General features: G+C 41.1%; 1 protein-coding gene across 3 annotated transcripts in view; it reads right to left on the minus strand.

The window, feature by feature from the left end:
* Positions 1 to 16,767, minus strand: part of Fam169a (family with sequence similarity 169 member A) — a 66,749-nt gene that overhangs the window by 29,990 nt on the left and 19,992 nt on the right. For all 3 annotated transcript variants that reach the window (XM_005356450.2, XM_026783732.1, XM_026783731.1), the window contains exons 2-5: positions 8,687 to 8,821; positions 6,901 to 7,000; positions 6,413 to 6,498; positions 2,548 to 2,719 (exon numbers count right to left, since the gene is read on the minus strand). In XM_005356450.2, the coding sequence (XP_005356507.1) occupies positions 2,548 to 2,719; positions 6,413 to 6,498; positions 6,901 to 7,000; positions 8,687 to 8,818 (490 nt within the window). In that variant the 5' untranslated portion in view covers positions 8,819 to 8,821. The remainder of the gene's footprint in view (positions 1 to 2,547; positions 2,720 to 6,412; positions 6,499 to 6,900; positions 7,001 to 8,686; positions 8,822 to 16,767) is intronic.

Raw genomic sequence — 16,767 nt, forward strand, 5'->3', positions numbered from 1 at the left:
CCCTGAGGCATCTGCTTCCGAGAGAGAGCTGTGGAGTCTCTGACCTCACTTCCTCTTCCGCCCAGCATTCTGCTCCTCCCACTTACGTTCTAACCTATCAGGTCAAGCAGCTTCTTTATTAAATCAACCAATGACCTTCCTCCATCATAACATGAGTAAATGCACTCCAACAACGACTTTAAGATCTAAGCACAGAAATCACAGACCTATTCTGCCACAATGAGCAGCTTCCTCTTCTCAGGAACCCCTTCTTTGTCCTCCAGGAAGGCATTCCTTCACCACCCTAAAACCACAGTTAGCATCTCATAAAAGGGTCTGCGTGGGAATAGCTTTCCCACACTGTATGATATGAATGCCAAACAAATTGGGTGTTCATTTTTTATGCTATTTAAGTCAGTTACGTATTAGCTATTCTAAAGAAACCAATCCAGAAAAACTTAGTAAGGGTCTAGTTTTGGCTTGAGTAATACTTCTCACAGTCATCCAGAGGGTATTTCAAATTATTTGACACTATCTAACAAGCCAGACTAAATTTTACTGACTTACAAAAGAATTACTACTCATCTTCAGATAGCAGAAACTCAGACCCCATCTCCAGCAACGTGAGTTCACTGCCCTCTGTACTGGAAACGTCCATTCCGTTTTCTTCTCGGTCTCTACCACTATAGTCCTCACTGGGCCCTTCTCTCGTCTGAACTACCAATGATCTATTAAGGACTTCTTGACTTTAAAAGATAACTTTCCTACTTACCAATCAAGTGCTATAAAAACCATGTACCTAATGTGCTGTGGACAATAAAATGTCACCTGTCTTAACATGGCCTTTATGACAATACCCAATGTAATCTTCACCTTCACCCCTCCAACTTTTTGGTGGTTTGTTCTGTAGTAAGATTCTTCTCTTTATTTTTTCGAATGTTTTAGTCCCACAAGTCAAGCTTATTTCAACACGCCCTGCACATTTGCAACTCTCCTTTACATACTTAAATCCCATGCATGTGATTACTAGCATGGTCTTTTCCCTTCCCTACATTTCTAACTTCTGATAACCCTACTGACCCTCCAGGGACACTTTCAAATATTTTTCTTAGTGGCACTTCTTCTAGGCAGAATTAAGTGCTTAGTCTTCACCAACTACTCTTGCTACTACATTAAATGCATCATTCATTACCATGAATGATTAGGTGTCTACTGACTACAACTTTTTGCTTTGTTTTGGTAGGGTTTATTTTGTCTCATTCACTAGATTTTGGTTGTTTAGAGGTGGCCCAAAAGGTAAAGGTCTTGCTGCCAAGCCCAACTTGAGTGTATCCCTAAAACCCACATGGTGAAAGGCGAGAACTGATTCCCACACTGTGACTTTCATACACGCACATGCACACAGAAATATTTTTTAAAAGATTTTATCTTATAGCTACAGGCATATCATTTGCCTACTGTATATGTGAAGAGGGAAAAGAAAGTGAGAATAGCCGGGCAGTGGTGGCGCACGCCATTAATCCCAGCACTCGGGAGGCAGAGGCAGGTGGATCTCTGTGAGTTCGAGGCCAGCCTGGTCTACAAGAGCTAGTTCCAGGACAGGCTCCAAAGCTACAGAGAAATCCTGTCTCGAAAAACCAAAACCAAAACCAAAACAAAAAAAAAAGAAAGCAAGAAAGAAGGTTTTAGGTTTTCTTTGGGGCAATTTCTCAAAAATAATTTCAGGGGCTGGAGAGATGGCTCAGAGGTTAAGAGCACTGACTTTCCTTCCAGAGGTCCTGAGTTCAATTCCCAGCAACCACATGGTGGCTCACAACCATCTGTAATGAGATCTGGTGCCCTCTTCTGGCATGTAGGCACACATGCAGACAGAACATTGTATACATAATAAATAAATCTTTAAAAAAATAATAATTTCAGTTATGCTTCAGTTTCCTTTAAAGAAAAGGCACTCCCTTGAAATAAAGAAGTTACTTCCTGATCTAAAGGCTGGCATACACAGCCTTAATTCCACTACTAGCCAGCAGAGAGAGATGGAGCTTAAAAGGAAGAGAAGGCTGAAATTAGCTGCAGCAGCACCTCACAGCTCTAGGATATGAAATGGAACTGGTACCAGAATAGCAAGAGCAAAGGCCAGATCCCGAAGAGAAGGGAGCCCCAGACACAGCAAATGATGAGAGCACAGTCAGAGTAGGGATAAGACTGCTCCTCAAAATAAACAACCTGAAAAACCAAATCTGTATTTATTTTGAGCATTCTAAATAGAAATGGCAATGCACGTAGGCCAAGCAACAAGCAGGTTTAATAAGTAATAGGAACAGCAGCAGAAATCAAAATAGCAACCTTTAAACAAACACATGGCTATAAAGATCACGGTGAAATGACAACCTTCTCTAATCTTCTGGGTCTAAGGTCTAGTCTGCTCTCCCGTGGACAGGAGAACTGACACTCAGAAGAAATCCTAAGTGCAAGCATCTCAACTTGCACTCCAGCGGTTAAGACACCGACACAGTTGGGGACCAAAATGGAGATTTCTGTAACACAGTTTAAAGAACTTGTAAAACTCACCTGTAGGCTTAACTGAGTAAAACCCAACAGCCTCTCCTTTCTTCCACAGAATCTTAGCATAGTCAGTACTGCTATGGCACAGGAATGGGATCTCATTTCTCTCCATTTCCTGCTTTCTATAAATAACTCGGTTGAGAACATACAGAACCACTCTTTCTCCGAGAGTGCTCACCTACAAAGAGAGTCAGACAGCAGGCACAGCGATTACAATGTGCAGCTACGAGGAGACACCAGTCACCTTGTCCCCAGCTCCCACATCTCCTATGTCATCAGAGCACTTCCAGGACAGTCAACACAATTTGAAACATTGTTATCATAAACATTCTATTATCATAGAATCAAGGCTAATCACTAACAAGAACAGTCCATTCCCACAACACATTTTACGCACAGATACTGTCTTGTAGCAAATTCTAAAACGGGCAAATCTGGGCCCAAGGCACACACTGTCTAGCATCTCAGTGCAGTGTCTTCATGATTCTAGCTGCCCAGATATAAGGGGTGTCTGTGGCCCTAACTACTGTACCCCACTACATACTCTGCTTCAATCCTATTTCACCCCATTCCTGCCCCTATACTAAAATAAATATTTTAAAAGCGTATACTATTCCCAAGAGAGTTGCAGAACAATTACATTTCATGAAGACAGTCCTAACTATGCCCTTGAGAAAGGCATCTTTCCTTTTTCAGGTGAAATGCTCCTTAGATAGCCCTATCCTTGCTATAAGGACACCCAGCCTTCCCACCCACACACCCCTTTGCTAGAGCAGATGAGCAAATACAGTGACAGCAGGAAAGTCTAGGGAAACACACTTGGGGCCCAGCATGAAAACAGAGGCCCAGCTCTCACTCAGAGCCACACCATCACAGGCACTGCACGGTTACCCCAGCCTTCTGTTACTAAAGTCAGCTTTCCCACAGACATTTCTAATGCAAAAACAAGACTTCTGTTTATAAAGTCTATTTTCTTCCAAGTCCCCTTAAACAGTGGTTCTCAGACTTCCTGATGCTGTGACCCTTTAACACAGTTCCTCATGTTGTAGTAATCAAAATCCCGATCAAAAATTATTTCGTTACTACTTCATTACTGTAATTTTATTAGTTATGAATCATAATATAAACTTCCAACATACAGCCCCTGTGAAAGGGTCATTTGACCCCCAAACGGATCGCAACCCAGATTCTCTAATCATCACCTTAAAGGAAAACAACTTTGTCCTAACCATTTGTGCAAAAAAATACTACATGCACACACTTCAAAATTAAATACCCCTGGCAGGGGTTCTCCAAGCCAAACAATACAAGAAATGACAGAACAGTCAATCTCTAAATGACAGGCCACTTCCTTATGTAGCAGTAACCAATTTAAAACTTCACACTGAGCTGAAATCTGCTTTCCAATGGCTGTTCTTTGATAATACGCAGCTACACAGAGTACCATCATTTGAAGATAGCTATGACATTCTTCTGAATTTTATACCTTAATACTGAAGAGAGTTAGAGCAGTTGAGAGTTACTTTGGAATCTGGGTCCTCTCCCTTATGAGTGCCTCAGACCCTCTAGTATCTCTGTGCACACTTGGCAGACAGTGTTTACATGGAAGATATTCTGAAACTAATGTGAACTTGCTATCAACGCTTCTTAGCTTCATTTTACTTCTATTTATTTAAAGCCAAATTTTTCTCACACATGCTGTTTTAGAGGATACTGTGTACATGTACAACTAATCTTTCTGAAATACACACACATACATATTACCTTACATATATTCCTATTTAAATTTATTTGTCCCTACTTATTTTTTAGAGACCGTCTCAATGAAGTCAAGGGTGATCCTGAACTTACTTGAATTCCTAATCCTCCTGTGTTCCACCTCCCAGGTGCTGGGATGTATAGGCATGGCACCACACCCAATTTATGCAATGCTGGGATCAAACCCAGAGCTTCGTGTATACACTAGACAAGCCTTCTACCAACTGACAAACATCCTCAGTGTGGTGCTTTGAATGGGAAATGTCCCCATAGGCTCAGGTATTTCAACACTTGGATCCCAGTTGTTGGAGCTGCTTGGGGAATTTACGTGGTGCAGCCTTGCTGGGAAAGGACGTCACTGGTGATGGACTCTGAGATAATGTAGCCTTGCCCTACTCCCAGTTGCTCTCTGCTTTGCTGCCTGCAGTTCAGGGTGTGATTTCTCAGTCTCCTCCCCCAGCACCACGCAAGCTTGTTGTCATGCATCCCTGTCATGATGGACTCATTTCTTTTGGACCTGTAAGCCCAAATAAACTCTTCCTTCTGTAAACTGCCTTGGTCAGGGTATTTTATCACAGAAAAAATGGCTAATGTACCCAGGTTCCATCTTTGTTTCTGGATTCTGCTTTTCAGAGATTAGTTCCTTCATTCAGCACACTGAAAATGGTAAGTATGCCATCCATGAGCTCCAGGGAACTGGTAGTATGATGACCAGGACAGAAAAGTGGGGAAAGTCTTGTAGCATGAGCCTGGGGACCTCCGCCTATATAACTAAACCTAACTTTGAGACACAGGGCTGTAATCTTTATCGTATCGATTTAATTTTACCCCAACAAATAAGAGGAAAAGGTCTGTAACAATAATATCCCTTGCTCAAGATCATATGTTTATAAACAAGCTATTCCCTCCTGAGAATTTACCATTTTTCCTTACTAGCCAGAATCTGATAGACCAGCTGGTCTTCCTGCCCTACCCCTACTGACTTCTCACTTCTCAGAGGTGCCACTGATGGATGGGCACTGAGCTGAAGGTGTCGTCATCCTCCTTTCCCAGTCCACACATGGAGGTTTTAGTTTCTCCCCGTGAGTAGGAGAGGAAGAGACATCTACTTGTCCTGTCCTTCTCTATCCTTTAGCCCTCCTGTGGATGTCTGCCATACCTCAGTTCTATTTCAATTTCTCGGGACATTTACTTTCTTTATATACACTTTCACTGTCAGAGCTGATAAATTACACTCTTGCACAGCTCCCTACACCTATTTTATGACTTCATACATGCTTAAAATTCCTTCTTCGTCTATAGTAGTTCAAGACTAGGCTGAACTACAAAGACTGGCAGATATCCAGATGTGTACTCTCCCAGTTTCTGTGAGATGGGCTTCTTACTCTGCAATCTAAAGGCATATTCAAGTATAAATACAATATCCAGAAGGAATAATGTTTGGTATATTACTCTCCTAAAACTTCTTTTTATGAATAAATAGAATATGCAGAAGGATGAACCCTTACATATTTCTTCCCTAAAATTCCTTCCCTTTGAGTTGGATGTGTCTCTCAGCGTTCCAAACACAGAGTAAGAAATGATATCAGGGCCGGGCGGTGGTGGCGCACGCCTTTAATCCCAGCACTCTGGAGGCAGAGGCAGGCAGATCTCTGTGAGTTTGAGGCCAGCCTGGTCTACAAGAGCTAGTTCCAGGACCGGCACCAAAGCTACAGAGAAACCCTGTCTCGAAAAACCAAAAACCAAAAACCAAAAAAAAAAGAAAAGAAATGATATCAGGAACTACAACACAGCCTATGTGAGATATCAAATCTGATGCCTTAGTCCTTCCACCTGGAGTGCTTCAACTTCAACCACCCAACCCTAGGCTCTCCTCCTCCAAACAGAGGGTCAGAAGCTTCAGGAGAGCGAGGCCAGGCAGGCAGCCTCAGGAGCTAATCCAGGGGTTCATTCTTCTCACCTATTCAGAAAAGGAAGGGTCATATAAACGAGGTCCTAGTTTCACCATAAGAAACCCCAGTTCAGTTACTGGGTTATATGAAAACGAGGGAAATGTCAACAACTTTGAAGCCCATCATTTTATAGGACTCACTGAAGGACATGAACTAATTACCTGCTTTAGCCCCTCTCTCGAAGGGGCAGATGTTCTCACAATATCATCAATGGCCCACCACTGGTCAACAAGGTAAAGCGCCACAGCTAAAACAGAAAAATGACCATTAACACTTAAGTCTAAAGGGTCAACAAGACAATACTGCTACTTACTAAGGATTACATACACACATGAAATACACCCATTCTTGCTTGCTTTCCTTTTCTGCATATTGAGAATCAGAACCAATACCCCTCAAGTCCAGGTAAGTGCTCTCTCTACTACTCAGCTACACCCTCTCCTCCCAGATCCTGAACTCACAATTTACACTTACTTTTATTTTACTTCATTCATTAAATGTTTAATTACAAGCAATTAAGAACTGCACTTTTCTAAAACTACAATTTGAAAAAAAAATTTACAACAAATTATTTTATGTAGTTTCTCAGTAAATTCCTAAAGGTTGAATTCAAGATCCTCAATTTACAAAAATGAAGCAAAGAAGAGACCTGTGAGAGAATCCTCAGGTGCAAAGAGAGCAAGAATTTTCTGGGCCTGATTCCCACCATAAAGAGGCACAAAGCCCACATTTGACAGGCTAATAGGAATCTGAAATAAAAGATGGTTCAAGATTAGTGGAGAATTTAATAAAAATACATGACAAAAAATACCAAAGGATTTGCCAGAACTTAAGCTTTTCTCAAGTGTATTCTATAACACAGCTTCACTGCACACAAGATAACATCCCTAGTCTCTCCTAAAGAGAACAAACACAAACAAGCAACAGTAAAAAAAGAGGCTTCTCTTCTGCAAAAATTTTCTTGTGGAAAAATAAAAATTTGTTTCTATAAACATTCCTAGAGGCCAGCCATGCTCCTGAGGGGAAGCAAATGTCACTGAAAACCAACTACAGTTTATTATCACCAGATTTCATGAGGAAATCTGAAATTCCTAGTTAAGGAAATACTTCATTTCCTAGTTAAGGGATCACTTAAGTAGACTAATGCTTCAGCGAGGAACGTACAATACTTGAACAAAGCTGTTTTCACTGACCTAGCATTACTTTTCCAGAGCCAGTCAATTTAAAGAATGAAAAATACTGGTGCCAGCTGGGCGGTGGTGGCACACACCTTTAACCCCAGCACTTGACTCAAGAGGCAGAGGCAGGGGGATCTCTGTGACTTCAAGGGCAGCCTGGTCTACAAGATCTAGTTCCAGGACAGCTAGGGCTATTACACAGAGAAACACTGTCTCGAAAAACAAACAAAAAATGCTTGTGCTGGAGAAATTGTTAGAAATTCTTTACATGAGGGCAAGTGAGATGGCTCAGGGGGTAAAGGAACTTGCTTCTATGTTTCATCACCAAGTCCCACATGGTAGGAAAAAAGAACTAAAACCTGCCCTCTAATTCCACACATGCCTCCCCATACAATAAAAAAATTTAGATCTTAAATACTCCCAGAAGCAAGTTCTGAGACCTGGAGATATTGAGAAATCTAGTCATTTCATTTCGTAGTGGAATTTAAATGACTCCAAGTCTCAAAATAACACATCTTCTTGATCAAAATCACAAAATTTTCAAAGGTAAGAAAAGATTCGTGATAGAAAAATGTAATTTTGAGCCTTACTGTTTTTTTTAATTAAAAGGAAGTTCTAAATTCAAAATTCCAAATCTAAAATAAATTTAAGTGACACTACTTTGAAATGGTGTCTTGTCCTAACAAAAGTGGTAAGTGCCTTACCTTTAAAACTAAAGGCAAAAAAACAAACCCCAAGTAATCACCTGTGTGCATCTTGACAGTCAGGCTGGGAGGCAGCTCAGCGGGAAAAGCACTTGCTCACTCAGCAAGAGCACCTGCGCTCGCTCACCTAGTAACCACATACCATAGTAACCACATACCATTCCCCTTGTGTCCAGCACGGAGGTGGATGGGGCACAGAAGGATCCTGAAAAAGCTCACTGGCTAGCAAGTCTAATTGAAATGGCAAGCTTCAGGTTTGGTCAAAAAACCTGTCTCAAGGGAATAAAGTATAAAGCAGTAGTCTTCCGGCCTCTGCTTGCACGCACATGTACGTACTTTACACACACACACATCAAAATCCCTGATCTGCCACTCAATTTGTTCAAATTGATTAATCACTATTAGCACATTTTACTGGTAAATTTCTGGTAAATATTTCAAAGTTGAATGATTTTTTACACTAATATTTTTTAAAAAGATATTGATTTTGTACATAAACTGCACTGAAAGGGTAGTTTTTTTTTTTTTTTTAAATCATTGCAGGATGCCTTACCGTAATATTGAGAATAGAAAACCACTCTGGATTTTCAGGGTCTGCACACCTTAAGTTGGAGAGATAGTCCTCAGCAGAATTTTCCAGTTCCTCATGTGTGCAGTTATCAAGCAAATCCACCGGGAAGGCCATCCTCTAACAAACATGGAACAACACATTTAGAATGAATGCCATCTTTTCTTACTCCAAAGAATTAATTAATTAATTAATTAATTAATTAAAAATAAAACTTCTGGCTGGGCGGTAGTGGCGTACGCCTTTAATCCCAGCACTCGGGAGGCAGAGGCTCTGTGAGTTCGAGACCAGCCTGGTCTACAGAGCTAGTGCCAGGACAGGCCCCAAAGCCACAGAGAAACCCTGTCTTGAAAAAAACCAAAAAAAAAAAAAGTATGCATAAATACAGACTTTACATACCCTCAACATAAAAGTCACTATAAAAGGACATGGGGTTGGGGCTGGAGAGATGGCTCAGTAATTAAGAATACTTCTTGCTCTTGCAGAGGACCTAGGTTCAGTTTTCCATCACCCACATGATTGATAGCTCACAACCATTCATACCCAGTCCCAGGGGATCCAATACCCTCTTTGACCTCCATCAGCACCAAGTACACATGCAGTACACATATATACATACTTGCAGATAAAATACCTACACACATGAAAAATAATCTCATTTTTTAAAAAACAAGGGAACTTTCTGGAATGACACAAATCTTCCACAACTAAATGCTAGATCCATAGTATGATATATATATATTTTTTTTTTTGATTTTTCGAGACAGGGTTTCTCCGTAGCTTTTTTGGTTCCTGTCCTGGAACTAGCTCTTGTAGACCAGGCTGGCCTCAAACTCACAGAGATCCGCCTGCCTCCGCCTCCCGAGTGCTGGGATTAAAGGCATGCGCCACCACCGCCCGGCCTGATACATATTTTTAAATCAAGTTAAATATGTAAAAATCAAACCAAAGAAATAAAAATATAAGTTCAGTCCAGCTAATAAACGTTACAAACCTGCTTTAAAAAAAGAAATCACTATACAGCCTAGGTGGTGGTGCACACCTTTAGTCCCAGTACTCAGGAGACAGAGGCAGGCCGATCTCTGTAAATTCCAGACCAGCCTGGTCTACAGAGCAAGTTCCAAGACAGCCAGAGCTGTTATATAGAGAAACCCTGTCTTGAAAAACATTTTTTAAAAATCACTATGTATGCACAAACCACTATATTATATATACTTACAACGTGTGAATTTTGTGGTATATGAGATATATCTCATATATAAATGTCTGTAGAGAAAATGAAAAACAAAAACCAGCCTAATCTTCACTTTGTTCCTTTAGAACCAGGCAGGATGGTGCACACCTTTAATCCCAGCACTTAGGAGGCAAAAACAGGCAGATTTCTGTGAGTTACAGGCAAGCCTGTTTTACATGGTGATTTCCAGGCACAAAAAGAAAGAAAAACGAAACAGACCATAAATACAACTATAAAAAATTGTTTTAAAATTAAAACCAGAAAAAGCAATCTTATTTACAATATCAAAATTAAGCTTAAATTTATCAACAGTATATGATAAATATATGATACTCCCCAAATGGCTTAATATAATGCAATACGACTGAAAATACCTTTGTCTTTTTTCCCTTGAATCTACTTGATAACTGTTAATATAAAAGAGCAAATAAGCAACATAGATAGGAAAACCCTTAAAAGTCAGAAATAAAAACACTTCCGTAATTGTGACATGACGCAGTCACAAAAATGAATGAACAGAACAAGATACAAAAATTCATCTAAGAGCTTTGAAAATTGAGTAGATAACATACTTCCATCTGTGAGAAAAAGGATTAAATAAAACATTAGTTTTGCTGACTTTTTAACTTAGAATTTAATCTTTCAGGATATTCTCTATTAAAACTCCACTCTACACGGCTTCTGTTGAGAAACAACTGCTTCTGTATCCACCAGTTAAAATGCACTGGGTTTTGTTTTGCTGTATGGAAGGCTACCATATACAACTTACTCTATTGCTGAAGGACCGCTCAGCTAATTTCAGTATTTAGCAACGCTGAATAAGCCCACTGAGAAGGCCTATGGACTCTTTGATTACACATGCCCTCCTTTGTTAGGTCTCCACAGGCATGTTCACTCATCTCACTAAAACCAAGAGACAAGCAGATCATATATCCTGATATGATACACAATTGGTCTAGTCAACGGTTATTTATTGATTAATGATTAAAAAAGTATATGGCTGGGCAGTTGTGGCACACGCCTTTAATCCCAGGCAGAGGCAGGAGGATCTCTGTGAGTTCAAGGCCAGCCTGGTCTACAAGAGCTAGTTCCAGGACAGGCTCCAAAGCTACAGGGTTTGGAAAAAAAAAAAAGTATATGAAAAGTCAAACATACACAATCCACAAAATTCAAAGTAAGAGTTTCCTCAATAAACTTGAGATAGGGAGTTTACAGTTTTATTGTTGTCACTATGTCCCTGGCTGACCAAACCTTTCCTGGTGCCTGGAAAGCAGCCCTTGCTATCCCCATCCTCCTCTTGATGACTGAAACAGTTCCCTCCTTTGTACTGAGGTTTCCTCCCAGACAGACAAAGCTGACTGTTGGCTCGAGGTTCTGGTTCTTTATCACAATGTTAAAATCCTTGTGCAGCCTTCCCACGTGTTGTATCTCAGTCTTCTTAATGTTTACTTTCACATAAGGATTTCACTGACTCTACCACTCTACTTACCACGGTTGCAGCTACTTTGGACTTTCAGCAAGCAGTGCTGGATCGTTGGTGAAATGCAAGCTATTGGTCTGTACACCACCTATGTGCAGTCTATCTCCTCAACCTCCAGGGCTGTTGCTGTTATTAATTCCAGGAACAGATTAAAGAGCGGTGTGAGAGGACGCATCCCTGCATCTCTCCTGCGATTGTCTTAAACTCATCACTTAGTTCTCCACAGACTTTGACTGGTGCAAAAGTATCCTATAGGCATTTTCTAGTATTCTTATGATTTTCTCTGGGTACCTGTAGAACCATATTATTTCTCAACAATAACAAAATTACAAGTATATGAGACACGTGTCTTGAGCTGCCTTCTTTACTACTCTGAAACCTGGACAATGAAACACTTCTCAGAACAGCGGCTGAATGTGTTTAGGATGGCATGTCTCAGGAGGGTTCTAGGTGTCACACGAAGAGATAGGCTGTGCAATGATGACATTAAGAAACATCTCCGCTGGGCAGTGGTGGCGCACGCCTTTAATCCCAGCACTCGGGAGGCAGAGGCAGGCGGATCTCTGTGAGTTCGAGACCAGCCTGGTCTATAAGAGCTAGTTCCAGGACAGGCTCCAAAACCACAGAGAAACCCTGTCTCGAAAACAAAAAACAAAAAACAAAAACAACAACAACAACAACAAAAAAAAAAAAACAAGAAACATCTCCATCTACAGAAAGTAAACTACAGGATTTGGCCATGGTAATTGAGAAACTTCAGCCATGTTATGAGAATGAATGACGGCAAATCCCCAAAGTCAGCACTGCTTGGTGGAGGGCACAGGATAGGGTGAGGAGGGAGCCCTCCCCCCCAAAAAAAAAAACACGCTTGGTAGACAGGATAAAGGAAGACTGTGGAACCTTGGGCATGACAATAACACAAGCATCTGTGACTACTCAGGACAGGAACGGCTGGAGAACCACCATAAATGGGCTGCCCATGCATGCTTAATCATGCCAGGGCATAGATGATGATGGAGTTTACAGGGAAAAAAGTAGGAAGTAACATAAATTCAAAGAAACTTAAAGAGACATACCAATCCTATGAATTCTGGGTTTTTGTTGTTGTTGCTTGTTTGTTTCTTGCTTTTTCAAGACAGGGTTTCTCTGTGTAACAGCCCTCGTTGTCCTGGAACTAGCTTTTGTAGACCAGTTTGGCCTTGAATTCACAAGAGATCTGCCTGTCTCTGCCTCTGCCTCTCAAGAGCTGGGATTAGAGGCTTCTTGTGTATTCTCAAGGGGATCCTGATCAGTGTACTCTTGAAAAATGACATGATAAAAAGTTCAAGAAAAATAAAATCGTAGGGGGCTGGAGAGATGGCTCAGTGGTTGTTAAGAGTCCTTCCAGAGGACCTGGGTTGAATTCCCAGCACCTACACGGCAGCTCACTGTCTGTAACTCCAGTTCCAGGGGATCCACCACCCTCACACATATATACAGGCAAAACATCAATGTACATAAGATAGTTAAAAAAATAATTGTGGGGCTCCAGCAACAGCTCAGCGTTCTTCTAGGGGATCCAGATCAACTCCCAGCACTCACAGGGTGGCTCACAACCTACTGTAACCCCCAGTTCCAGGGGATCCAACACCCTCTTCCAGCCCTTACAACCACCAGACATGCAGTGAACAGCTACACATACAAAGCACTCACATATTTTTTAATTAGGTGAAATGATAACCTATGACAACTACTGAGCTACCAGTTTTCAGAGAGTAAGGACAAAGCTAAGATATACTGTCCTGCTCCAAGAGTTCCCTGATTCATACACTTTCTAGTTTGTAAATTTCGTGTATGTGTCCATGCCATCGCTTGCAGGTAGAGGTGAGAGGATTACCTGTAGGGAGTCAGTTTTTCCTTCCACCATCCCAATGCTGGGGACTGTGGCACAAATTCTAATTTGTCTTAATAATAAAAACCCAGAGTCAGATATGGGGTAAATGCTGAAAGGTCAGAGAAGTAAAGGAGCCAGCCACTAGAGAGACTTTTTACCTCTGCCGATTCCTCAGACCAAATGGGCAAGATCCTGTGGAGACAAATCCTCACACTGAACCCTCAGACTGAATACTGAGCTCATGTCTCCTCCTGTCTTATATTCCTCTCTCGGCTCAGCCATCTCTCTTCCTTTCTCCACCTCCCTCGTGCTGGAATTAAAGGTGTGTGACTCCCAAGTACTAAAATTAAACACCTGGCTCTGTTTCTCTTTGAGACTGGGTCAATCTAGTGTAGCCCAGGGTAGTCTTGAACTCACGGAGATCTGTGAACTCTGCTTGGATAGGAGAGGTGATTTCCAGAGGGTTTGAAAAAAAAAATAGAAAGTAGAAATATCAAAAGTCAAGTGTTTCAGTCCCTAAAAATGGATTGTAAACAGGGCATTCCTAGAAACAATTTTTTTTTCTAAGCATGATCCAAACAGAACGCATCTCCCTTGTGAACTACATAGAAGGTGTGGCAAGGGCAGGCATCGGACTAATGAATGTAGATAACAAAGGGCAGTTAAAGAAACCCTTGCCATCAGAAACCACTGGGAGGGGCCTCTGGTAGGCTATCTTGTCAAATTCAGTTCTGCTGTTTCCTGTCACAGTGGAGGAAACTCCTTCCCAGAGCTATTCAAGAACCTAATGCCTATTATAAAAAAAAAAACATACTGCTCTGGATGATAGAACAGCTTTAGAAAATAAAACAAAAATTTCAGGAGAAATCATAAATCAAAATTGATAAAGGTTAGATTTGAACAAGAGAACGAACTCTTGATTAGAAGAGGAGATAGTGGGGCTGGAGAGATGGCTCAGAGGTTAAGAGCACTGACTGTTCTTCCAAAGGTCCTGAGTTCAATTCCTAGCAACCATATGGTGGCTCACAACCATCTGTAATGGGGTCTGGTGCCCTCTTCTGGCCAGCAGACATACATGGAAGGAATGCTGTATACATAATAAATAAATAAATATTTTTTAAAAAAAGGAAGAAGAGGAGATAGTTCACCAAACAGTGTGACTATTCAATCCAAATTAACTTTTAAAACTAACAAGTACTTTCATTTGATCAGATAACATTGGGAAATTCCCCAATGTTACAAGGGAGAGGGCCCCTTGTTTGTCATGGTCGCCTGGCTAGCTTACACCTGAAATAACCACACAGAAACTGTATTAATTAAAACACCGCTTGGCAATTAGCTCTAACTTCTTATTGGCTAACTCTGACATATCCATCTCAGGCAGAAGATCCATGGCTTCTTCTCACTCTGCCCTTATTCCCAGCATTCAGTTCTGTCTTCTCCACCTACCTAAGTTCTGCCCTATCAGGCTCAAAGCAGTTTCTTTATTCATTAACCAATGAAAGCAACACCCCAAATTTAGAATTGAGGAAGGATTTTGCTTTTGTCTTTTCAGGAGAATAAAGGCATCCAACTAAGCAACTGGACAAATGAGACATAGCAAGAAAAAGGACAAATCATTCCAAAAAAAAAAAAGTCCCAAGAAAAAGAGTAAATTGGCCTATTGATATATTACATTCAACAAGATAAGTCTTCCCAAATATTTGTTTCTGCTTTTCTCTTCAGACATATAATGCAAATGGTCTTTTTGCAGATACAGGACCCAGCCATGACAAGCTTAATAGAGGCCTGAATCTCACTCAGTAGTTTACCCTAACACAATACCTGGTTCCAAGAAAGACCACAAACTGAGATGACCCACCAGGAACGGATCACCCCCTTCTATGATATAAAAGTTCAGAGTTTAGCATTTAATAGAGTTCTGATAAGCTGGTAGAACAATGACTACTTACTGCTTAGTCACAAGCTTAAGATTCTGGATTTATCTTGGTTGCCATCTATATATATAAACTTAAAGCTGCTTCTCATCAGGCCAAAGATATCTCTGTCCAGTCTATACCTGGCTCTTAGGACAGAAGAACAATGTACATGCTTCTAACCCAAGTCTGCAGTTTCTGCTAGTCCACCCCTGCTGTTTTACAGATACCCATCACCTGCTTTTTTCTGCGATGTGGATTTCAGTACAGATTGTGATACTATTATCTAACACTTTTATGTCCTTTTGTAAAATAAAAATTTATATAGGCAAAAGAAAAAAAAAGAAAAAGAAAAAGAAAGGAAAGGAAACCTTGGATCCACTTCTCACAGGACAGAAGGATTCCAGATAAGCTCTGCCTAAGTTTCCCCACCTATTTCTGAGGGTGATATTTTTCTCTCCCCTGGTCTCGGGACTCCTCCCCTTCCTGAAAGTTTCAAATGTAGTTATTTTCCTCTAAGTTCATAAACTTTAACTTCTGTTCCTAGTTTAAATTTGTCTCAAGTTTCTTGAGCAGACACATTCAAGCAAGCAGCAGCTGCTGACTACAACCTGCTCCAAATGACTGAGGGCCCTGGACTTGCTGAAAGCTGATGCGGGCAAGTCCAGTCTGTGTAAGTGCTCCCTGTCTCTTCAGCGCAGCCAGAGAACCAGCTGCTGCTGGTAAATGCCCCACTACCTAGATTCCCTCCTTACCTTTGACAGCCTTTTAGCCTTCTTGGGATCTGGTAACAATGTCGGCTTGAAATAGTTACAGAAAAGAACACATTGTCCCATGCTCCCTGCCCAGAATAGGTTGAAATGCTGAGACAAGGGGAACTCCCTAGCATGGAGGACAAAATGGCCACCTATAATGCCCATTGACATATCAGGAAAATAGGCCCAGAGTTGTTAATTAATGGACTTATCGACTAAACTGGTTCTACAATAAGACAAGACACTTTGGTTCTTTACGCAGAACCATACAGGACATTCAGGATTACAATTGCGTTGGTTGTACTCAAAGATCAGAGCTACAGGGGCTGGTGGCAGAGGATGGCCACTGCCCTAGAAAATCTGTTAGCTAAGGGTTCTTAGATCCCAATACTATCCCCTGAACAAGCAGGACCCATGATTGGGGTCTGTCATGGGTACCTATAAAGGGAAGGAATACAGGACCCAGCCAGGACCAGGCTTAATAGAAGCCTGACCCTCAATAGTTTACCCTAAGACAACACCTGGTTCCAAGAAAGACCGCAAACTGAAACCACCCAAGGACAGCAGACCTGCTCCAGTTAAAAATTAAAGCTGGCTTTGGAGTTGGAGTGTGGCTCCCTCCATCTCTAAACCCAAGTATGCTTGTTAAAGTAAAATTCAAAATCTCTGTCTCATGTCAGAAGAGCCACCTGATATGGGACAGAAGAAAAGCAAAAAATTAAGGACTATTTTATTGCCACTAATCTCATAATCTTTTAGTTTTATATTGACTCTTCAACAGCTTTTCCTTTTTTTTTTTTTTTTTTTT

The sequence above is a fragment of the Microtus ochrogaster genome, chromosome 19 (assembly GCF_000317375.1).
Source record: "Microtus ochrogaster isolate Prairie Vole_2 chromosome 19, MicOch1.0, whole genome shotgun sequence".
NCBI classification, from domain to species: Eukaryota; Metazoa; Chordata; class Mammalia; order Rodentia; family Cricetidae; genus Microtus; species Microtus ochrogaster.